The sequence below is a fragment of the Galeopterus variegatus genome, unplaced genomic scaffold, assembly GCF_000696425.1.
Source record: "Galeopterus variegatus unplaced genomic scaffold, G_variegatus-3.0.2 Scaffold6522, whole genome shotgun sequence".
Classification (NCBI taxonomy): domain Eukaryota; kingdom Metazoa; phylum Chordata; class Mammalia; order Dermoptera; family Cynocephalidae; genus Galeopterus; species Galeopterus variegatus.
The window spans coordinates 43,313-62,707 of NW_007732633.1; the positions used below are offsets into that span (position 1 = coordinate 43,313).

Genomic DNA, 19,395 nt, shown 5'->3' on the forward strand with positions numbered 1-19,395 from the left:
AGCCAGTGAGCGGCCGGTCTGTATGTGGGATCCGAACCCTCGGAGGGAGCGCCACCGTGCTCCCAAGCGGTGCACTGTAGCAGTGCACCACCGGGCCGGCCCAACTTCTCACATTTTTAAAGGCCAAAAACCTATACATCATTGCCATTTATTCACTTTCCCCAATCTAGAAGCAGAACAGAGATGCTGAAGGGAGTCCATAGCTCTGGGAATCCAGTCCTCTTCCCAAAGACAGGGTCCAAGAGCACCTCATAGTTCTTGAACAAGAAGATGGACCATTTGATGATTTCCTGGTTAAACTCCATATTGGAAAATTAAAACCAAATGTGCATTTCACAAAAGTATGCATATCCTCATATATTCTAGACTTACTGCTAACATTTCTGCTTCTAAAAGGGTGCGGTATTGCATACTGGTAGTGGCATCAACATGTAAGAGTTGTCCTTTAATTGCAGGAGCATAACCTAATAAATAAAAACATAAAAATTAAGAACCAGAAACCACAGCCCAAAGAAAGAATTACTGAAAAATGGTGATCAGTCACTATTTAAACACACCTCAGTGACAGATAGCTTGCTAACAAAATCAGTGATCCTTCTCATTTTGGATAGCTCTGAAGGAAGAATAATCCATCCTCATGTAATATCTATTCTGATTTTGTGTTCCAGTGCAAAACTACAAGTCTATTCTCTAAACTATAGTTTTGAACTATTTAAAACAAGTCTATGTTTTTTCTTCTTCCACTGACTCAAGGGTACACATTTTCATCATTTTCAACTATTCCTTATATAATGACAGTTTCTAAACATCTACTCCTCATGTAATGACAGTTTCCCAGCAACACAGCCCATTCTCAACAAAAACAGAAAAGTTTAGAGTATTATACTTCCTTTCTTGATGGGGTCCCCTTCTATGAACACTAGTTCTATGGGATTATATAGCTAGTTCCACATGCATCTTGCTCTGGGCACTTTTTTTTTTCCCAAACACGTGAGTCTCTGAAAAAAGTTTTAAATTTACTTGTTTGGAGTTATATATTGTTCTTGCCTGAAACCTAAGTCCATTTTTCCCTTCAGATAGTCATCTTAAAAACAACCTAGACTTTATACCTAAGAAACTGACTGTACTTTCCTTAGACCCTTAATTCAGAATTCCACAACCAGTATGTTGTGGCACTTCCCATGAATTTGTAACAGGTTTGCTCAAGATATTGATCCCTTCAGTCCTCAGTTGATCCCTTTACCCCAGTGCACCATTATTTGTACAGTATTGTACATGCTATACAAAACTGTACAAATATTATTGCCTTCGTGCATCATCAGTTTAAAATAGACGGAAGCACTCCCTTAAATGAACTATTATAAATTTTGTGCAACCCCTGACTACCTTTATTCCCCCACAATATATCTGTAAATTGAGGCTTTTCTAAAAGATACTTCTTTCCAACTGCCTACGCTGAATCACCAGTCCTAGAGAACATCAAGCATCTCCTTCAAGATTTAGCACAATTATTCTTTTAAAACTACCTAAGAGAACATTTACTTCTTCACTAAAATAGTTCTGAAGTTATGGAGAAAAGATACACTATGGCATTCTCATTTTTTTAATTGAATATTTAAGCAGGCAGGCCCTAATGCTACCACTTTATGCAAGCAAAGGACCTAATCAACCCCTCTGTTTACTTCTTCTTATAGTAGCAGCAAAATAAGTGACAGAACCAAGAAAGGAGAGATAAAAATTACATAAAAATGAATTATACTTAGCAACAGTTAACATTGCTGGTTACTGATTTAAAAATATGGATGTTACTATTATCTTTGCTGTCAAGAAAGTGAATAAGTAAAGCAGAATTTCATCTTAACTGCTCTCAATTATAAATGTAATAAGAGGATGGGAGGAAGAAGGCAAAATGAATGTCTGTAAGATAATTTGATAAATTTAACAAAAAGTATTTGTGTTATTGATAAACTTGTATCAGTGCCCAAAGTTCAAATGCATAATGAACTTAAATTAAGTCAACTAAAATAAAACTATAGCTATGAGGGCATTATTTAATATTTTAAATAGAAATGATCTGCTTTTTAAAAATTATGTTGTTTAAAGTACTCAGCTCACTCCCTGACAAAATCTACTAACAATATAATCTAAAACAAAGCCTATTAGTCATTCAATTTCTGTCCACAAGCAAAGTACTAGGTTCAGCACTAGGGACTACACTAGTGCAAAGAAAGACACAGAACCTGCTCTCATGATGCAACAGTCTAACAGGAAAAATATATGTTAAGCAAATTATGCTCAGTCCTACAAAAGAGACCCATAGGGCATAATAAAAGCATAGAATTTTAAGACTTAACTTGATTAGAAAATTTTTCCCTCTCTCTAGGTGCTTAAATAATTTAACTACAGGCACATGAAAATATAATAAAAAACTGAAAAAGACAACCCTATTAATATCAGTCTAAAAGGATTAATAAACAGTATTACTTATATATTAATTATTTCTCTAATCATTTAAAACAGAAAAATAATAATTGCAGCTTACCATTGTCTTCAACTGTCATTGGAATATTTATTTCTAAATATGAACCAGCTCCTACATTTACATGTACAGCATTTGTTTCCTACCAAAAGAAAAAAATTAACTCATATAAAACATTCATTATAATGACACTCCCATCATTTTTACTTTTCAGTTATTATCACAGGAAAAACACAATTATCAATAATATTTAATAGGTATTAAAAGTTCCTAAGGACAAAAGTTCCAATTTATATCAAAAATACACTAAAACAATTTAGCCAGATATAAAGGAGAAAATGAACCAGAAAATAGCATGAAGATCTATTATTATTAATTTCTTCCCATTATTTGACATTTAATAAAAGTATGACAAAAGTAATATCCATACAATTATTTAGCAGGGTAGGAGGGGGAGAGCTCATAGAAATAAATCTAAGACTAGTTGCCAGAAAAATACACTGGAGAATAATGTTCAAATTTTAAACATAATTTCAACTAAATTATTACAATAATTACCCTGTTTTTGGTAAACAGCAAGTCAATTGTAGCATCTGCAATAATATTCATTCGTAGTTCAAAAGCAAGGATCTGTCTTGGTCTCCCAGGCTGTGCAATTTCAGAAACTTTCAGAACTTGATAGTCAGGTGGAAAGAAAAACTTCCATAAACAATCTCTATATAAAGAGGTAGAAGGAATAATGACATTATTCAAACAAAATTACCTATCATAAGGGACCAAAATCAGTATTCTAACTTTACATTATCATTGCTATCCCATTTGACAATTAGATTTTCTCCAATGTTTTATACTTCCACAGATCAATGAGCTTTGAGTACTTAACAGAGGTACTACTACTCAATGAGACATAGATAAGACCAAATTAGCACTATCCAAGTACACTGTGAGAAATTAAAGACTTTCTTCAAGTATAAGAATTGTCCAAATGGTAAGGAAAGAACTAACAGAAGACAGCTTAATTAGAATCATCATTCCACCATGAACAAGTTACTTAACCTTGCTGAGAAAACTTGATCTGCTTCCTCATCTGTAATTTAGGAATAACATAACCTGTCTCATAGTATGGGTCTGAGGATTGAATGAAAACATATACGGAAAAGACTTAGCGGTACATATAGCACATGGAAGAAGTGGCTTTTATTTCCATTATTTTTCATAATCATTTTAATCAATATTATATCAATAAGAGGCTAAAGAACAATAAATTTCTAAAAGTAAATAGGTATTAAGAGGAAAACATCTACAAATACATAAATAAAGAATATATCAATGAAAACACTTTAAGTCAGGAATGTTCCCACTATTATAATCATCATCTAAAGATTAAGTTTCATTGTAATAGAGTTTGTATTTCAACTGTGTCATGAAAACTCGTAAAAAGAAAATACCAAGAAGGAAAATCTGAATAACAGCTTAAAGATTCAGAAAATCACGTAAAGGTAGGAGAACTGACATCAAAATCTAGAAACTAAAATCGTGTTATGATTTTAAAAATCTATAAGCTAAAATCATGCTATGTCAGAGATCAGTAACTTCTCACAATGCTGAGTGAACTATCCAAGAGCAAAACAGCTGAGATTTCTTCCTACATTTCTTACACTAACAGATGCTAAGAAAACTGATTTTACTATTCATTGCCAATTATAGTTCATATTTGTGCAGAAACTCAATATGGGGAAGGAGAAAAGGAAATGGCTACATAAGACCATATGTATATGTAAGTGAGGAGCTAAATATGACTCCCATTAGTAAACAAAACACATGTGAAAAATAAATTTTTTTCTTTCTTAAAATTTAAAAAAATAAACCTGAATAGTTTTGTTAAATCCAGGTTAAGAAATGTATTGCTGTTCTCTGTAATAGAAAAATGTATTGCTGTGAAAACAATCTACTGAAGAGAGTTGTTTTAAAGCAAATTCCTATTTCACGTTACCCTCAGTGTCATTTTACTATACAACACAGACACCCCCCCACAAGTAAGTATAACTATATAAGATTTATAGTTTAGATTTTTTTGTAAATATATTTGTGTATTGTATATTATATATTTTTTAAAACATGTAATAAAATTAAACATAGTTGAGAAGAATCACACTTTATTCAGGTGCTAAAAATGCAAAAATATTTCATGTACCTGTGTTAAAGCATTATTTTAATTTTTTCCTTTCAAACAATATATAACTGTTCTTCTGGCCAAAGAAAATGAAGTTTTCTTGAGATTTCTGAATATAGTTGGAATAGATTTAGTTTTATTACTTAGTAGAATACAAACATCCCTCATTTTCAACTGTTATATGGCAAATATAGCATGATTTACTATAGAAAAAAAATTGCCATAAAAGGAAAATTAAAATCCAGCAACATGAAAAGTGTTTGCTTCTAACCTGAAATCTTAAACTGTTTACTTTCAAGTTTAATAAATATGAAGTATCATATTAGTGGATTGCCAAGAGTTTTCAAATAACAAACATTCATTTATCATACAATTGTTAATTAATACTTAATGAGGCAGGTATTCCTATATACTAGGGATACCAAGACTAGTAGAACATACTACTGGACAAAGTATGTAATTATTCTAATGATACTAGATAGGTAGCACTTTTTAAAACTAAAGAAGTATAAAAAGAGTTACACCAAGAGTCAGGATCAGCACTGTTTCATCAATCCATAAATGGCCCGGTAATTCCTGTTTCAGTGAATGCCTTGGCTTGTACTTCTCTACTCAAGCAAGCTAGTTCATGAATAGAAAAACTAAGCTAACTTCACACAATGTCTATTTACATAAAAATTTAGATGCTCCCTCACAATTGGTGGTAAAAGGCTCTGCCTTAGTTTAAAATTCTTCAATAAGTAGAAAGATGTTCATAATATACTCATATTAAAAATAAATTACTTTAAAATTAATAAAATGACTAATGAAAAATCTTTCAGACAACCCATTACCTCCAATACAAAATCCATAATTCTCAACTACTACAGAACTCTTAACTCCCTATAGTATCTGTAGGACAATTCTCCACTGTCCTTACATACTTGCAAAACTCTTCCCTTGCCTTGATTATTCACCTGACTGCCCCACCTTCTCTCCCTGGCTAATTCTTACTTATCTTTCAAAACTCAACTCACTCATTACTGCTACCAAAAAACCTCCAATTCTTCTCTTCCCTAATCTTTAATATGAGTTATATACCTGTTATGGGCTGAATTGTGTCCTACAAATACATACGTTGAAGTCCTAACCCCTAGTACCTCAAAATGTGACTAGATTTGGAGATGGAGTCTTTAGAACGGTAATCAAGTTCAAATTAGGTCACAGGGTATGTCCTCATCTAATAAGAAGAGGAAATTGGGACTCAGGTATGTACAGGGGGAAGACCATGTAAAAACACAGGGAGACAACAATCATCCACAAGCCGAAGAGAGAGAGGCCTCACCATATCAATCCCTCACGACCCTCAGAATGAACTAACCTGTCTAACATCTTGATGAATTCTAGCCTCCAAACCATGAGAAAAGAAATTTCTGTTGTGATATGACTTGAGTCATATCATCTTTGGTACTTTGTTATGGCAGTCCTAGCAAGCTAAAACAGTACTTGTCTAAGTACCTCATCAAGACCCTTTACTTATCTCTATCATAGCACTTAGCAAAACATTTTTTTTTTCTTTCCCACTAAAACTGAACTATACGTGTCTCTTATTTCTGAATCCCTATATCTCCAACAATCTCTGGCATATTGTAGGGGGTCAAGAATAAATTGTTGTTGATTTATAAAAAAGAAAACACAAAAGAACCAATAAATATGCTGCTCCTTTGCAGTGAACTTGCTTGTGGTTTTCCACAAATAAGCTATTTTTCTGTCTTTCTTTTAAATTTTTTATTGAAACATATTGATTGTATATATTTATGGTCTATAGAGTTGTATTTCAATACACATATACAATGCGTGATGGTCTAACCAGGGTAATTAGCATATTCATTGCAACACTTAATCATTTCTTTGTGATGTGAACATTTGATATCCTCTCTTCTAGTCATTTAATAACATTCAGTAAATCATTGTTAATTCCTGGATCAACTGTACACAAGCAGAACTTATTTTTCCTATCTGGCTGTAATTTGTGTCCATTAACCAGCCTCTTAGTAACCCTCCTCCGTCCGCCCATTTCCCATCTCTAGTAACTACAGTTCTTCTCTCTCCCTTTTAACAGTTCAACTTATTATTTTCTTCTTTTTTCAGCACCCAAATATGAGAGAACACAGGTTATTATTTGGATCAAAATGTTTAGTGATATTTTGCCCTGCCATAATAAAACAGTTTATAAAAATATTAAACTAGATTAAAATAAAACTTATACCACTATCTCAATACACTTGAAAACTTATTAGAAATATAATTTACTCAAGTACCTCTGCCTGTCGGCCCATGGTCCATAATTAAAATCTGTTCCTTTACCACAAACTATATCCAGTCCCCAACATGGAGGCAAGTCTTGTAATTTGCAATCTTCACTGCTCATTTCTCCTTCGATATTTTCTTCTGTTTCTTCTGGAACAAGTCCTATATTCCAGCACATACAATATAAAGCCAGTCACTTAAAACAATCATTAAAAACATTCTAAAATTTTTTGATCTCAGGAAATCATTATACTATTAAAAATTGAGAACCCCAAAAAGACTTTTTGTATTATTGTTAATTATAGATTCCTATGCTTAAAATTAAAATTTACTGTGTTTGAAATTAAAATTCAGCAATTTTAAAAAATATTTTTTGCCCTGCTTCACTTTTCCTCAGTGAAAGCTCTGACGTAGTGCTTAGCCCTTGCTCCTTTCTTCTGCCTCCTGACAACCCTGGTATCTTTCCCATGTGGCCCTGCATAGTCTGGTATTCCTCCCATCTGTATGACCTAAGAGTATAATAAACTTTGTTTTCATGAAAAACAGATAAATAAATTATAAAAATACTTTTTACTTTTAAGATAAACTACATGACATAATGATATATTTAATAAAATTTAGTGAAAATATGAAATAAAAATAGGAAAATGAAAACTATATTTAATAAAAATAAAATAAAATTTTAATTTCATTTTTAATGAAGAATAACTATATTTTCTAAAACAAAATAATTTAGTGAGAAGTGTTTTTTTTTTATTTTTGAAAAATCTCTTTAGTGCCTAGCTTAATAGAAGACAGGTGGACTCTCATAGCTGCTTCTGCATTCAATCTGCTGAAAGATTTGAGGAAAATCTGGCCTTACACAGACATGTGTATAGAAAAGGGCGGGGTATATTAATAGCTTTTTCAGATAATTTTGGATATTTTTCTTTGATACTACACCAAATTCAACAAGTGATAGTTTCTTAAAGGTTAGTTAGAATGTGGAATCTGAAATCATATCACTTAATTTTTCATACTGTTATGTTAAAATCTACTGGTCTCTCTTGCTTTTTGAATACATCTTTTATCCATGTGACTTTGTAACATCATGCACTGGTCATTTGGAAAATATTGGTTCACTGAGTTATGCAGATTTTTTCCAAATGTCAACCAATATCACTAGTAAACATCTGAAAAATCACATTTATTATATCATTGGTGGTCTCATTAGAAAAGCCGTTAATTATTGGGATACTGTCAAGTTCATGGTGGCAGACCCAAATTTTCCAAAATTCTAATTTTCACATGAAAGCTCAAAACCACAGTTTATCTCTAATTACTCCTTCAAGTAAAATTGGTGTTGCAAGAAAAAAAGCAAATAGTTCAGCTTGCAACTCAGTCACACAAGTGCTTTTCTTCAAGATGCCAGAATACTTTAGCATGCAGCAGAAGTGCTTTATGTCTACTTCCATTTTGTGACACCAAATATTAAAAAGACTTCACTCAGGTGTCAATATTTGATAACAATTTTACTGCTTAATCAGGAAGTTTTAATGTAACACTGACATTTATTTATGGTAAAATGTGTGGCAGTGAAAAATACAATGACTACGAGTACAGTTAGGAAACCACTGCCTTGATTTGTGCTAAAGCACCAGCTGTTTTACCCACAATTGCTTTTGCACCATCAGTGCCAATTTCAACACAGTGAAAAGGCAAATAACATCCCAGTTTTACTTTCAAAATACTTTGACCCTATAAACCCTTGAAAGGTATAAAAAGATCAAATGTGTGAAAACTGAGCTAAAAAAAATCCAACGTATAGATACTTTTATAAAATGGAAGCCACCTATCAAGCATTGTAACTAGCTGGATTTCTATGTTTAAAGTTTAAGCCTCAAATGTAACATACATGATTTTATTTTCTAAATTAAGATGAACTATCTTAACTATCACTGCATTCTCTAAAGGTTTTCACTCATGGTCATTTGCATTCTATATTTTTGAGGTATATCTGTGAAGATGGAGTTTGAAGGAAAGATTACTGTATCGTTCTCTTTTAGAAAACACTAAATATTGGGCCGGCCCGTGGCTCACTCGGGAGAGTGTGGTGCTGATAACACCGAGGCCCCAGGTTCGGATCCCACATAGGGATGGCCGGTTCGCTCACTGGCTGAGCGTGGTGCTGACAACACCAAGTCAAGGGTTAAGATCCCCTTACCGGTCATCTTTAAAAAAAAAAAAAAGAAAACACTAAATATTAAATTTTTGAGATATGACACAGATTATTTTTCAGATAGACACTCTCATATCCACATTTACCATTTATTGATGCTTATTTATATACTAAGTAAGGAGATATGAAACATTAGATATCAGCATTTCACAGAAGAAACAGAATTATAACCATGAAGCGTATTGTTCTCAAAAAAATAATACCTGGCTCGTCCATGTAGTAATAGATGTCAACATCATTTGACTGCAACACCACAAAACCTTCTCCCATTAATCTTGGTGGTCTATAAGAAGGAGGAGAGAGGGCAAACTAAACATCTCCAGATTATAAAATGTTCAGTATCTGAATTAATGGTGAAAACAAAAAGGAAAAAAACTAAAAAGCACAAGTATTGATTGTCTATGTGAAAAGTAAGATTGTCTATGTGAAAAGGGAAAAAAACTTTAACATAGACAATCATCCTAACAAATTGTTCCATAGCGTATTCTATATCAGACTAAAAAATAAAATGGTTCTAGGAATTTATCAGTACATCGGTTCAAGAGGAAAAAAAATTTTCAGTTTTATGTTTTTCATTTTCAGTTTTGAATGAGAGGAATCAATTTAAAACAAGTTTAAATACAATAGAACAATGATAACTGGAATAACTGTAATCTGCATTCACAACAAAATTAAAATTAAAATTCAACCATTTTATAAAATAACACTACAAAATTAAATAAATACTTTATCTATCTGTTTAATAAAGTATATCAAAAACATTCAAAAACATTAAATAAGAAAAATGTTGTCATTTTTGTCTTTAACAATTTATATTACTTATTTCCCAAGAATATTTAGTTGATCAACTCAAAATAAATTTAAAGCAAACATCTTGAACTTAAACTCTGGAATTACTGTTCCTCTATCATCAATTAATTTCCCATAGACTATTAATCTTTACTTGCTTTAACAACTTTTCTCTGTCATACATGACAATATCTTCTTCCATATCCAAATTAACTTCTCAATCACTAGATAATAAAATAGCATACACAAACTCAGCAATTTTCTTATAAGTATGTATTAGATCACAAAAGTTAACGTTTAATCTCATCATTTAACATCCATACTTAAAGAATGAAAAGTACAATTTTAAACACTTTTACACAAATTATTAATAGGATACTTTTTTATCTTACTCTCTAGTAATTTTCAAAACGTCCAGATTTATTCAGTATTATACCTTTACCCAAAAATACAGAATTGTGTGCCTTGCCCACATTCCAGAAGATGCTCAACCAAGTCCATGGTCTTGAAGAGTGAGGCCAAGTAGACCCACAGCCACCATGGTACTTAAGAAAAGAAAATCCTCTCTATCATTCTTTCCAATCCCTGGAAAATCTAATAGCAAGCTAGCCAAGAGTTAGAAGTAAAAAGGAATAATCATACTTTGCATAACCTCATAAGACTTTACATTGCCTACACACAAAAAGATAAAAGCTGAGACATTACTGTGGAAATTCTCCATATGAACACTTAAATTACATAAATTCCTTCACAAAAAAAGAAAAGAGATTGAGGAAAAACATAAAGATTATGAGAGCCCACCATCCCACCCGTGATCATGTGGCCTGGAGTCAGATGGGAGTTATGAATCTACCATTCCTTCAGGGTCCCAGTCCACTCCTATGCAAGCATCCCACCATGATGAGTTAACTCTAGTGTGCATCATTTCTATAATGTGTCTCTTAAAAACAAGAGCTACTTCACTGAAGGGAAAAAAAAATGGAAAGCAAAACTGACAGTTTAGGAGTTAAAGAAATGTCAAGTGGGTCTCAAAACCTTACCATCCTAACTTCACACCAATTATCCAAAAATAATCTATTCCATTTTCAACTTTCACTAACTCAAAATGGTACTCCACTGTGATGAATCTGTTCAATTTAGTACTTCATCCACGCCTTCTTAAAACAAGACCCACCTGTAACGTGTATTTCCTAACACCAACATCAGGACTTAACTGCCCAAAATAACTTTCCAAAACACAGTGAGGAGAAAAGGATGGAAAAATGATAGTTATAATCATACAGAAAAATATTTAAAATTAGAGTTTATCACAGGATAGCACATCCATTTATCCTATAAAGTAGGACTATGCTGTTAATTGCTTTAACAGACAGAGAAATATACCTAATTATTGCACAACTTTAACCAAAGTAATTAAAAGAATGCTAAAGGTTTACTTTAGCTATAAAGATTTATTATTTTTATAAGATTTTCTTACTCATCATTTTGAAGACCAACATATCTTGGACTGGGAACAAGCATGACTCGAACATTTTCAAGCTTTCCTTTCACAATATGCATGAATTGGTCAAGATGACTTGAAGGTGGTTTTGTAGTATAAGTTAAGAAAGCATCATCAAAGTTGATGCACAGAGTTTGAGGTTGGTAATGATTCCCAAAGGCCAAACGTCCCTAAAAATACACATAAAAGAGATATTATACTATGCTACTGTGGGGTCATATTTTTTTCCTGAGCTGACCTAACCTAACAGCAAACATTTTTAGGCAAAAACCAAATGATTCCATTTTAGTACTATATGCTATTTAAATTATTCCACTGGTCAACTTAGACCAGTATTTAAAGAAATTTAGTGTTTAAAGAAATTTAAACAGTTATGAATAAATAAATTTGTGGTAAAACAGTACTGCTGTCAAAATAATTCTTACTTTCTTTTATTACATAAAAATTACATATGCAAAAATAAAAAGTTCTATATTATTAACCCACCAAACATGAATTGCAGCAAAATTTACTTACTGTGCTCACATTGACCTTTATGACTGGAATAAGTGATCTCCATGAAGATGTGGGATCTTGGGATTCTGTTTTTACTTTAACTCTGACAAGAAAAAATAAGATTGACATGAATAAGGAAAACTTAAATACCCGAGGACCCAGGTGACTTCCTTTCAATATGTAATGCCAGCTGTACCTTTCCAAATACATCTAATAAATACTACAGTAAACAAAACAATGATCATCCAAGGGAATACTAATATCCCTAAAAAAAAAAAAAGAAAGGCTCTTGGAATGCACTCTAACATATCAATTTTTAGACTGACAAGCTGTTATATAACAACAAAACTATGTTTTTAGAATGGCAAGCTTTAACAACAAAACTATAAAGTATGATATGCTGTCATTATATCCACCATCATGCCACTTACAATATCACAGGACTTTTTACAAGACAGCCAAAGTTACCATTAAAATAAGAAATGATCAAGGTACAAGTCACTTTGATGTTTTCTCCTGCCTTAGAGACTTCAGAAAACAATTCAGCTGATGCTCTTCCTTCCCTTCCCCTACCACCTTGTGCCAAAATAATCTCCCCTTAATAAAATGAAAATGATAGGCCAAGAGTAAAAAAAAAGGCCATATAAAAAGTACATAAAGTTTTAGAAATTAAAATTTCACAGTAATTCACTAAAGATTTCAGATGAAAACTCAAGGCATATCTCTTCAATCACCACAGGACTCCTAAATCACACTTCTGAGGCCATCTCGATCACTACCATCACCACCTCCACCTACCCTTTCTCCAACATTTCCTGACTCAGTATGATCACTGTTCTAGTTAGAAATTTGGATCCATTCTTTTTCCCCCCCATGGAATGGTTAAATCAAGCTAATTAACATATATTTTACCTCAGATAACAGTTTTTTGTGGTGAGAACCATAAAATGTACTCTCTAAGCAATTTTCAAGAATACAATACATTGTTAACTATAGTCACAATGTTATACAACAGATATCTTGAACTTATTCCTCCTGTCTGAAATTTTGTATCCTCTGTCCAACATCTTTCCAACTGCCTACCCCCCACACTGTTAACCATCATTCTACTCTCTACTTCTACAAGTTCAACTTTTTTTATTCCATGTGTGAGATCACGCAGTATTTGTCTTTCTGTGCCTGGATTGTTTCACTTCATCCATGTTGTTGCAAACAATAGAATTTCCTTCCTTTTAAAGCTGAATAGTATTCGTGTGTGTGTGTGTGTGTGTGTGTGTGTGCGTGTACCATATTTTCTTTATCCTTTCATCTGCTGATAAACACAAGTTGATTCCATATCTTGGATATTATGAATAATGCTGCAATGAACATGGGAGTGCAGATATCTCTTTGACATACAGTTCATTTCCTTTGAATATAGTTACCCAGTAGTGGGATTGCTGGATCATGTAGTAGTTCTATTTTTCTACCTCACAATCCAGCAATCCCACTACTAGGTATATACCCAAAGGAATGGAAATCATCATATCAAAGGGATACCTACATTCTCATGTTTACTGCAACTCTATTTACAATAGCTGAGATATGGTACCAACCTCAATGTCCACTGATGGACAACTGGATAAGGAAAATGTGGTGTATATATACGTACATATACACACAGACACACACAGACACACACACACACACACACACACACAATGGAATACTACTCCGTCATAAAAAAGAACAAAATTATGCCATTTGCAGCAACATGGATGAGTTTGGAGAAAATTATGATAAGTGAAATAAGCCAAGCACAGAAAGAGAAACAGTGCATGTCCTCACTCTTGTGGGAGCTTAAAAACTTAATAAATAAACATATAGTAGTCCTATTTTTAATTTTTTGAGGAACCTCCATACTATTTTCCATAATGGCTGTACTAACTTAAATTCCCACCAACAATACGCAAGGGTTCCCTTTCCTCCACATCCTCTCCAGCACTTGTTATCTCTTGTCTTTTTTATAATAGCCATTTTATTTTATTTTATTTTATTTTTTTCCTTTTTTTGTCTTTTTTACTGACTGGTAACGGGATCGCAACCCTCGGTGTCGCGCCTGCACCGCGCTCAGCCAGTGAGCGGGAACCAGTCTCCACATGGGATCCGAACCCTCGGCGGGAGCGCCACCGCGCTCCCAAGCGGCGCACTCTCCAGTGCGCCACCAGGCCGGCCCTATAATAGCCATTTTAACACGTGTGAAATAATATCTTGTGGTTTTAATTTTCACTTAACTGACGATTAGTGACTCTGAGCATTTTTTCATATACCTGTTGACCATTTGTATGTCTTCTTTTGAGAAGTGTCTACTCAGATCCTTTGCCCATTTTTCAGTCAAGTTATTCATTTTCCTACTGTTGAGTTGTTTGAGTTCCTTACGTACTTTGAATATATATCCCATTTACAATAGCTACAAAAAAATAAAACACTTAGGAACAAATTTAACCAAAGAGGTAAAGGATGTGTACACCGAAATCTATAAAATACTGATGAAAGAAATTGAAGATGACACAAGTAAATGAAAATGTTCATGAACTGGAAGAATTAATAGTTACAATGTCCGTATTAGACAAAGCAATCTACAGATTCAATGCAATCCCTATCAAATAAATCCCAATGGCATTTTCTACAGAAACAGAAAAAAAAAAAAAAAAAATCCTAAAATTCATATGGAACCACAAAAGACCCCGAATAGCCAAAGCAATTCTGAGGAAAAAGAACAAGGCTGGAGATCTCATACTACCTCACTTCAAAATATAGTAAAAAGCTATAATAACCAAAACAACATGTTACTATGATAGAAACAGACACACAGATCAATGGAATAGAAGGAAGAGCCCAGAAATAAATCCACACATTTACAATCAATTGATTTTCCACAAAGGTGCCAAGAACACACAAAAGGGTAAGGACAATCTCTTCAATAAATGGTGTTCAGACAAATGTATACCCACATGCAAAAGAATGAAATCAGACCCTTAACTCACACTGTATGAAAATCAACTCAAAACATATTAAAGACTTGAATTTAAGACCTGAAACTGTAAAATTACTGGAAGAAAACATAGGGAAAAGCTCCATGACATTGTTCTAGACAAGGATTTTTTGGACATGAACCCCAAAGCACAGCAACAAAACCAAAAATGGACACATGAGATTATATCCAACTAAAAAGCTTCTGCACAGCCAAGGAAACAATCAACAAAATGAAAAGGCAACCTAAAGAATGGGAGAAAATATTTGCAAACCATACATTAGATAAGGGGTTAATATACAAAATATGGATTCAGTCTTGATTCCTCCTTCTTGCTCATTCTCCACTTCTATTCAATTGCTGTCAATCTCCTAAGTATATCTAGAATCCATCTACTTCTTCCCCTTCCCCCTGCTACCAACCCAGTTGATGATTATCTCTTGCCTGAATCATTACAACATCCTTTTTTCTGGTCTCTTCTGCCTGCGGTCTTACCACCTTATTACCCTCCAATCACATCACAGCATTACAGAAGAAGGAGGTACAGGTGGTGCAAATTTCTCATTTCTGGATTCTGCTAACCTCTTTAGTCTAATTTATCCCCACCACAAATAATCCACTCCAGACACAAACTTCCTGATTGCATATGTTTCTTCTCTGTAGAATATTCTTCATCTCATCCTTTGCCTAAGTCATTCACCCTTCAGGTCCCAACCCTCCTTGATTCTTCTATGAGTGCCCAAAGAATTCTATTCTTGCCCCAATGGTAACACTTCTTGCACTATAATTGTCTCAGGATAGAACAATTGTCATTTTCCCAGTATCCCTAGTATCTCAGCTAGTGTCTGCCATATAAGGAGTATCCATTAAATATTCATTTGAAGAATAAATGTCCTCATCACCTACTTAGAAAACAACCATTCGGGGGGGGGGACAGGGGGAGGAGACTGAAGTTGACATAAATGGTTGAGGTAAAGACATTTTGAATGTTTTAGATAATTTACATGTTAGCCATAAACACTGTTTCTTAAATTCCAAATTCCAAATTCTTCCTCCATCAAACAACATACATCTTAACAAACATGCATATGAAGAACAAACCATTCACTTGATTAGTAACCCCTGGAGTAAACATTTCAATTTCTTCATTTTTCTGTAAATCATGGGGTAAGAGGAATGGGGAAAGGGAACCTAAACTATGGCCATCATTTCCTCAGCAATGACTCATTCCTAAGTTATTTTACTCAAACATTCTTCCCTATCACTCTATAAAAGTACTCTTCAATGATCTAATAGTCAAATCTAATCGCCTTCTCTTAAGATTTGGTTTTCTCTGAATTCAGTGATAAAGAACTACATTAATTTATCACCACATTCTTAAAACTTTTTCTTGGTTTTTGTGATAATCATTCTTTTATCTTTCTATCTTCTCCTTCTCTGTCTCTTACACTCTGTAAACAATGTATATGAACAAAGATATGCCATACTGCATCTGCCTTTTTTAGGGCAAAAGAATATATTCTCCTTTTTGCCTTTTATAGTTTAATTAATTTCTATTGTATATATTTAAGGTGTGCAACATGACATTTTGATATACTGTACATATTCATAGTGAAATGATTACTACAGTCAAGCAAATTCATTAATAGAGAAACTTGCATAGTTTCCTTTTTTTCTTTTGGGTAAGAGCACTTAAGATCTACACTCTTAGCAAATTTTTAGTATACATTACAGTACTCCCCCCTTATCTGTTGTTTTGCTTTCCATAGTTTCAACTACCCTCAGTCAACTGTAGTGTGAAAATATCAACTGGAAATTTCCAGAAATAAACAATATATAAGTTTTAAATTGAGGGTCATTCTGAGTAGGATCATGAAACTTTGCACCATCCTGCTCAGGACACAAATCACCCCTTCATCCAGCATATCTATGCTGTATGCTCTACCCACCCATTAGTCACTTCGTAGCCTCTCAGTTATCAGATCAACTGTCAAGGCACCGTTCTATTTTATTATTAGTTATTGTTGTTAATCTCTTACCATGCCTAATTTATAAATTAAACTTTATCATAGGTACGTATGTATAGGAAAACACAGTATACAGCTGACCCTTGAATGACATGGGTTTGAACTGTGTGGGCTCACTTATTCTCAGAATTTTTTCTGACTGTGTGGGTGTTGGTGCCCCTAACCCGTGTGTTATTCAAGGGTCAACTGTATATAGGGGTTGGTACTATTCACATTTTCAGGCATCCATTATGGGTCTTGGAACATATCCCCAGCGGAGAGGGGGGACTATTGTATTATTAACTATGATCCCTACACTGTACATTAGGTGTTTAGACTCATTCACCTCACTGCAAGTTTTTACCCTGACCTATATTCTCATATTGCATCATTTTTAAGCATAAATATAGCCATCAAGGTTAAAAGGGTTATTTAAACTTTGGTAAATCACTTGGTGAATGTTACCTAACCATTAAAAATATAGTTATCAACACTAACAAAACATGTCAAAATGCTTATTGTACAATTAAGTTGTAAGAGTAAAATGTGTGCCTTCAGTATTATTACAGTATTATTACAACTTCATGATTATATGTACAAAAATGATAACTTCCAAGTCTACATCTAAAATTTTGACCTCTTTTTACTTAGAACTTCACATTTTTAACTGATTGCAGAATATTTTCATTGGATATCTTTTAGTTACTCCAAATTCACTCCAAACTCTAAAACTCAACTTATTTTTACCTTCAAAAGAGTGTCCCCTCTAGGGGAAATTGTTTTTTTTTTGTTGTTTATCCTTCCTCCCTCTACCATCACTACAAATAATCTATCAATAAACTGATCTTCTTCATGGTATTCTCATCTCACTTCCTTCACAATCCTTTCTTACTTCCCTGGGGCCATACTTTGGCCACTGGCATGATATCTCCACTTCAGCCTTTTCTCATTTATTCTACACCAAGGATCAGCAAACATTCTTTGACCCTCCCCATTTCCAACCTGGGCCAGTTCACCCCTCCTTTGGCAATCTGGTGGTCCCAGGAGGTCACCATCCAGATGCCAAAGTTAATGTGGACACCAGATCGGCACAGCACAATACAGCCCAGAACTCCTGGGCTCAAGCAATCCTCCAGCCTCAGCCTCCCAAGAAGCTGGGGCTACAGGCATACACGACCACACCCAGCAGCAAACATTTTCTGGAAGGACCAGATAGCAAATATTTTAGTCTTTGTGGCCCAAATGGTCTCTGACCCAACTACTGAACTCTGCCACTATAGCACAAAAGCAGCCATAGACAATGTATAAACAAACAGGTGTGGCTATGTTCCAGTAGAACTTTATTTACAAAATAGGCAGTGGGCTAGATTTGGCCTGCAGGTCCAAGTTTGCTGACCCTGTTATAGAACATTTTTAAAAATAAGGTAGACCTATATATACAGATATGAAAAGATCTTAAAAACTATCACTACATAAAAAGAAAATTACAGAACAATACACACTATTGAGGCCATATATGGTTTTTAGAAACATACAAAACAATATATTTGTATATGGACCTTAAATATGTATATGTATGTGCATATTTATATACATGCATTCAAAAGGATAAAAACCAAATTGTTAACTATAGTTATTAATACGGAAGGAAGTAGGACTGTTGAGTAGGTGGAGTAGAACAAGGATTTTTTTTTTTACATTACATAATGCTGCATTATTTGAATTTTTAAAACAATTATATAATTATTTATGTAAGTAAAAGTTTTAGCTAATTTACAAAGAAAGATTAGGCTGTGTTTAGGTGAACAGTGGCAATGATATTCTAATAAAGGCAAATGTTTAAATGCTGGAGATCAATACAATTCAAGTATGACACTGAACCTTTCAATTTTGGACTGAGTTCTTGTTCTTCCATTTTCCCGTGTTTTATCATCCTCTTTCTTGGGTGGAATTATTGTTGGCTCCAAACCAAACAATTCTTGAAGGCGTCCATAAAGATCCGAACGATTGTAGACATGAAATTCAAAGTCATTAACTGTGATGTATAACCTGGTTTCTGCCTTTGGATCTAAATACACCAATGACAAAAAAGTTTTAGTCAATTTTTAAGAACTTTAGTCAAAGGTTTTAGTCAAGTCTTTTTTCACAGTTAAAATAATGCAATGATTCATTTTAAAAAGAATTCTAGGATTTAGAGAAGCACATTTTTAAAAACAAACAAAATATTGACAAAAGAAAGAAAAAAACTGATGTTATTGTTGTATTTTATTTAATGCAGTGTTATAACACCAAGGTCAAGGGTTTGGATCCCCATACTGGCCAGCCATGCCAAAAAAAAAGAAATGGTTTTATGTCTTAAGTTAGCATTCTAAAAACAAGTTGAATTTCTAGATTCCAGTTACACAAAGACAAAATTTAAAGATTTTTATGCT

General features: G+C 33.5%; 1 protein-coding gene across 1 annotated transcript in view; it reads right to left on the reverse strand.

Moving 5' to 3' along the window:
- Window positions 1–19,395, reverse strand: part of KIAA1109 (KIAA1109 ortholog) — a gene marked incomplete at its 3' end in the record, with an annotated part of 85,966 nt that overhangs the window by 40,296 nt on the left and 26,275 nt on the right. Inside the window, exons 7-14 of the mRNA XM_008590969.1 lie at window positions 18,845–19,031; window positions 11,966–12,047; window positions 11,426–11,619; window positions 9,363–9,442; window positions 6,953–7,103; window positions 3,038–3,194; window positions 2,543–2,621; window positions 373–464 (exon numbers count right to left, since the gene is read on the reverse strand). Coding sequence (XP_008589191.1) covers window positions 373–464; window positions 2,543–2,621; window positions 3,038–3,194; window positions 6,953–7,103; window positions 9,363–9,442; window positions 11,426–11,619; window positions 11,966–12,047; window positions 18,845–19,031 — 1,022 coding nt within the window. The remainder of the gene's footprint in view (window positions 1–372; window positions 465–2,542; window positions 2,622–3,037; window positions 3,195–6,952; window positions 7,104–9,362; window positions 9,443–11,425; window positions 11,620–11,965; window positions 12,048–18,844; window positions 19,032–19,395) is intronic.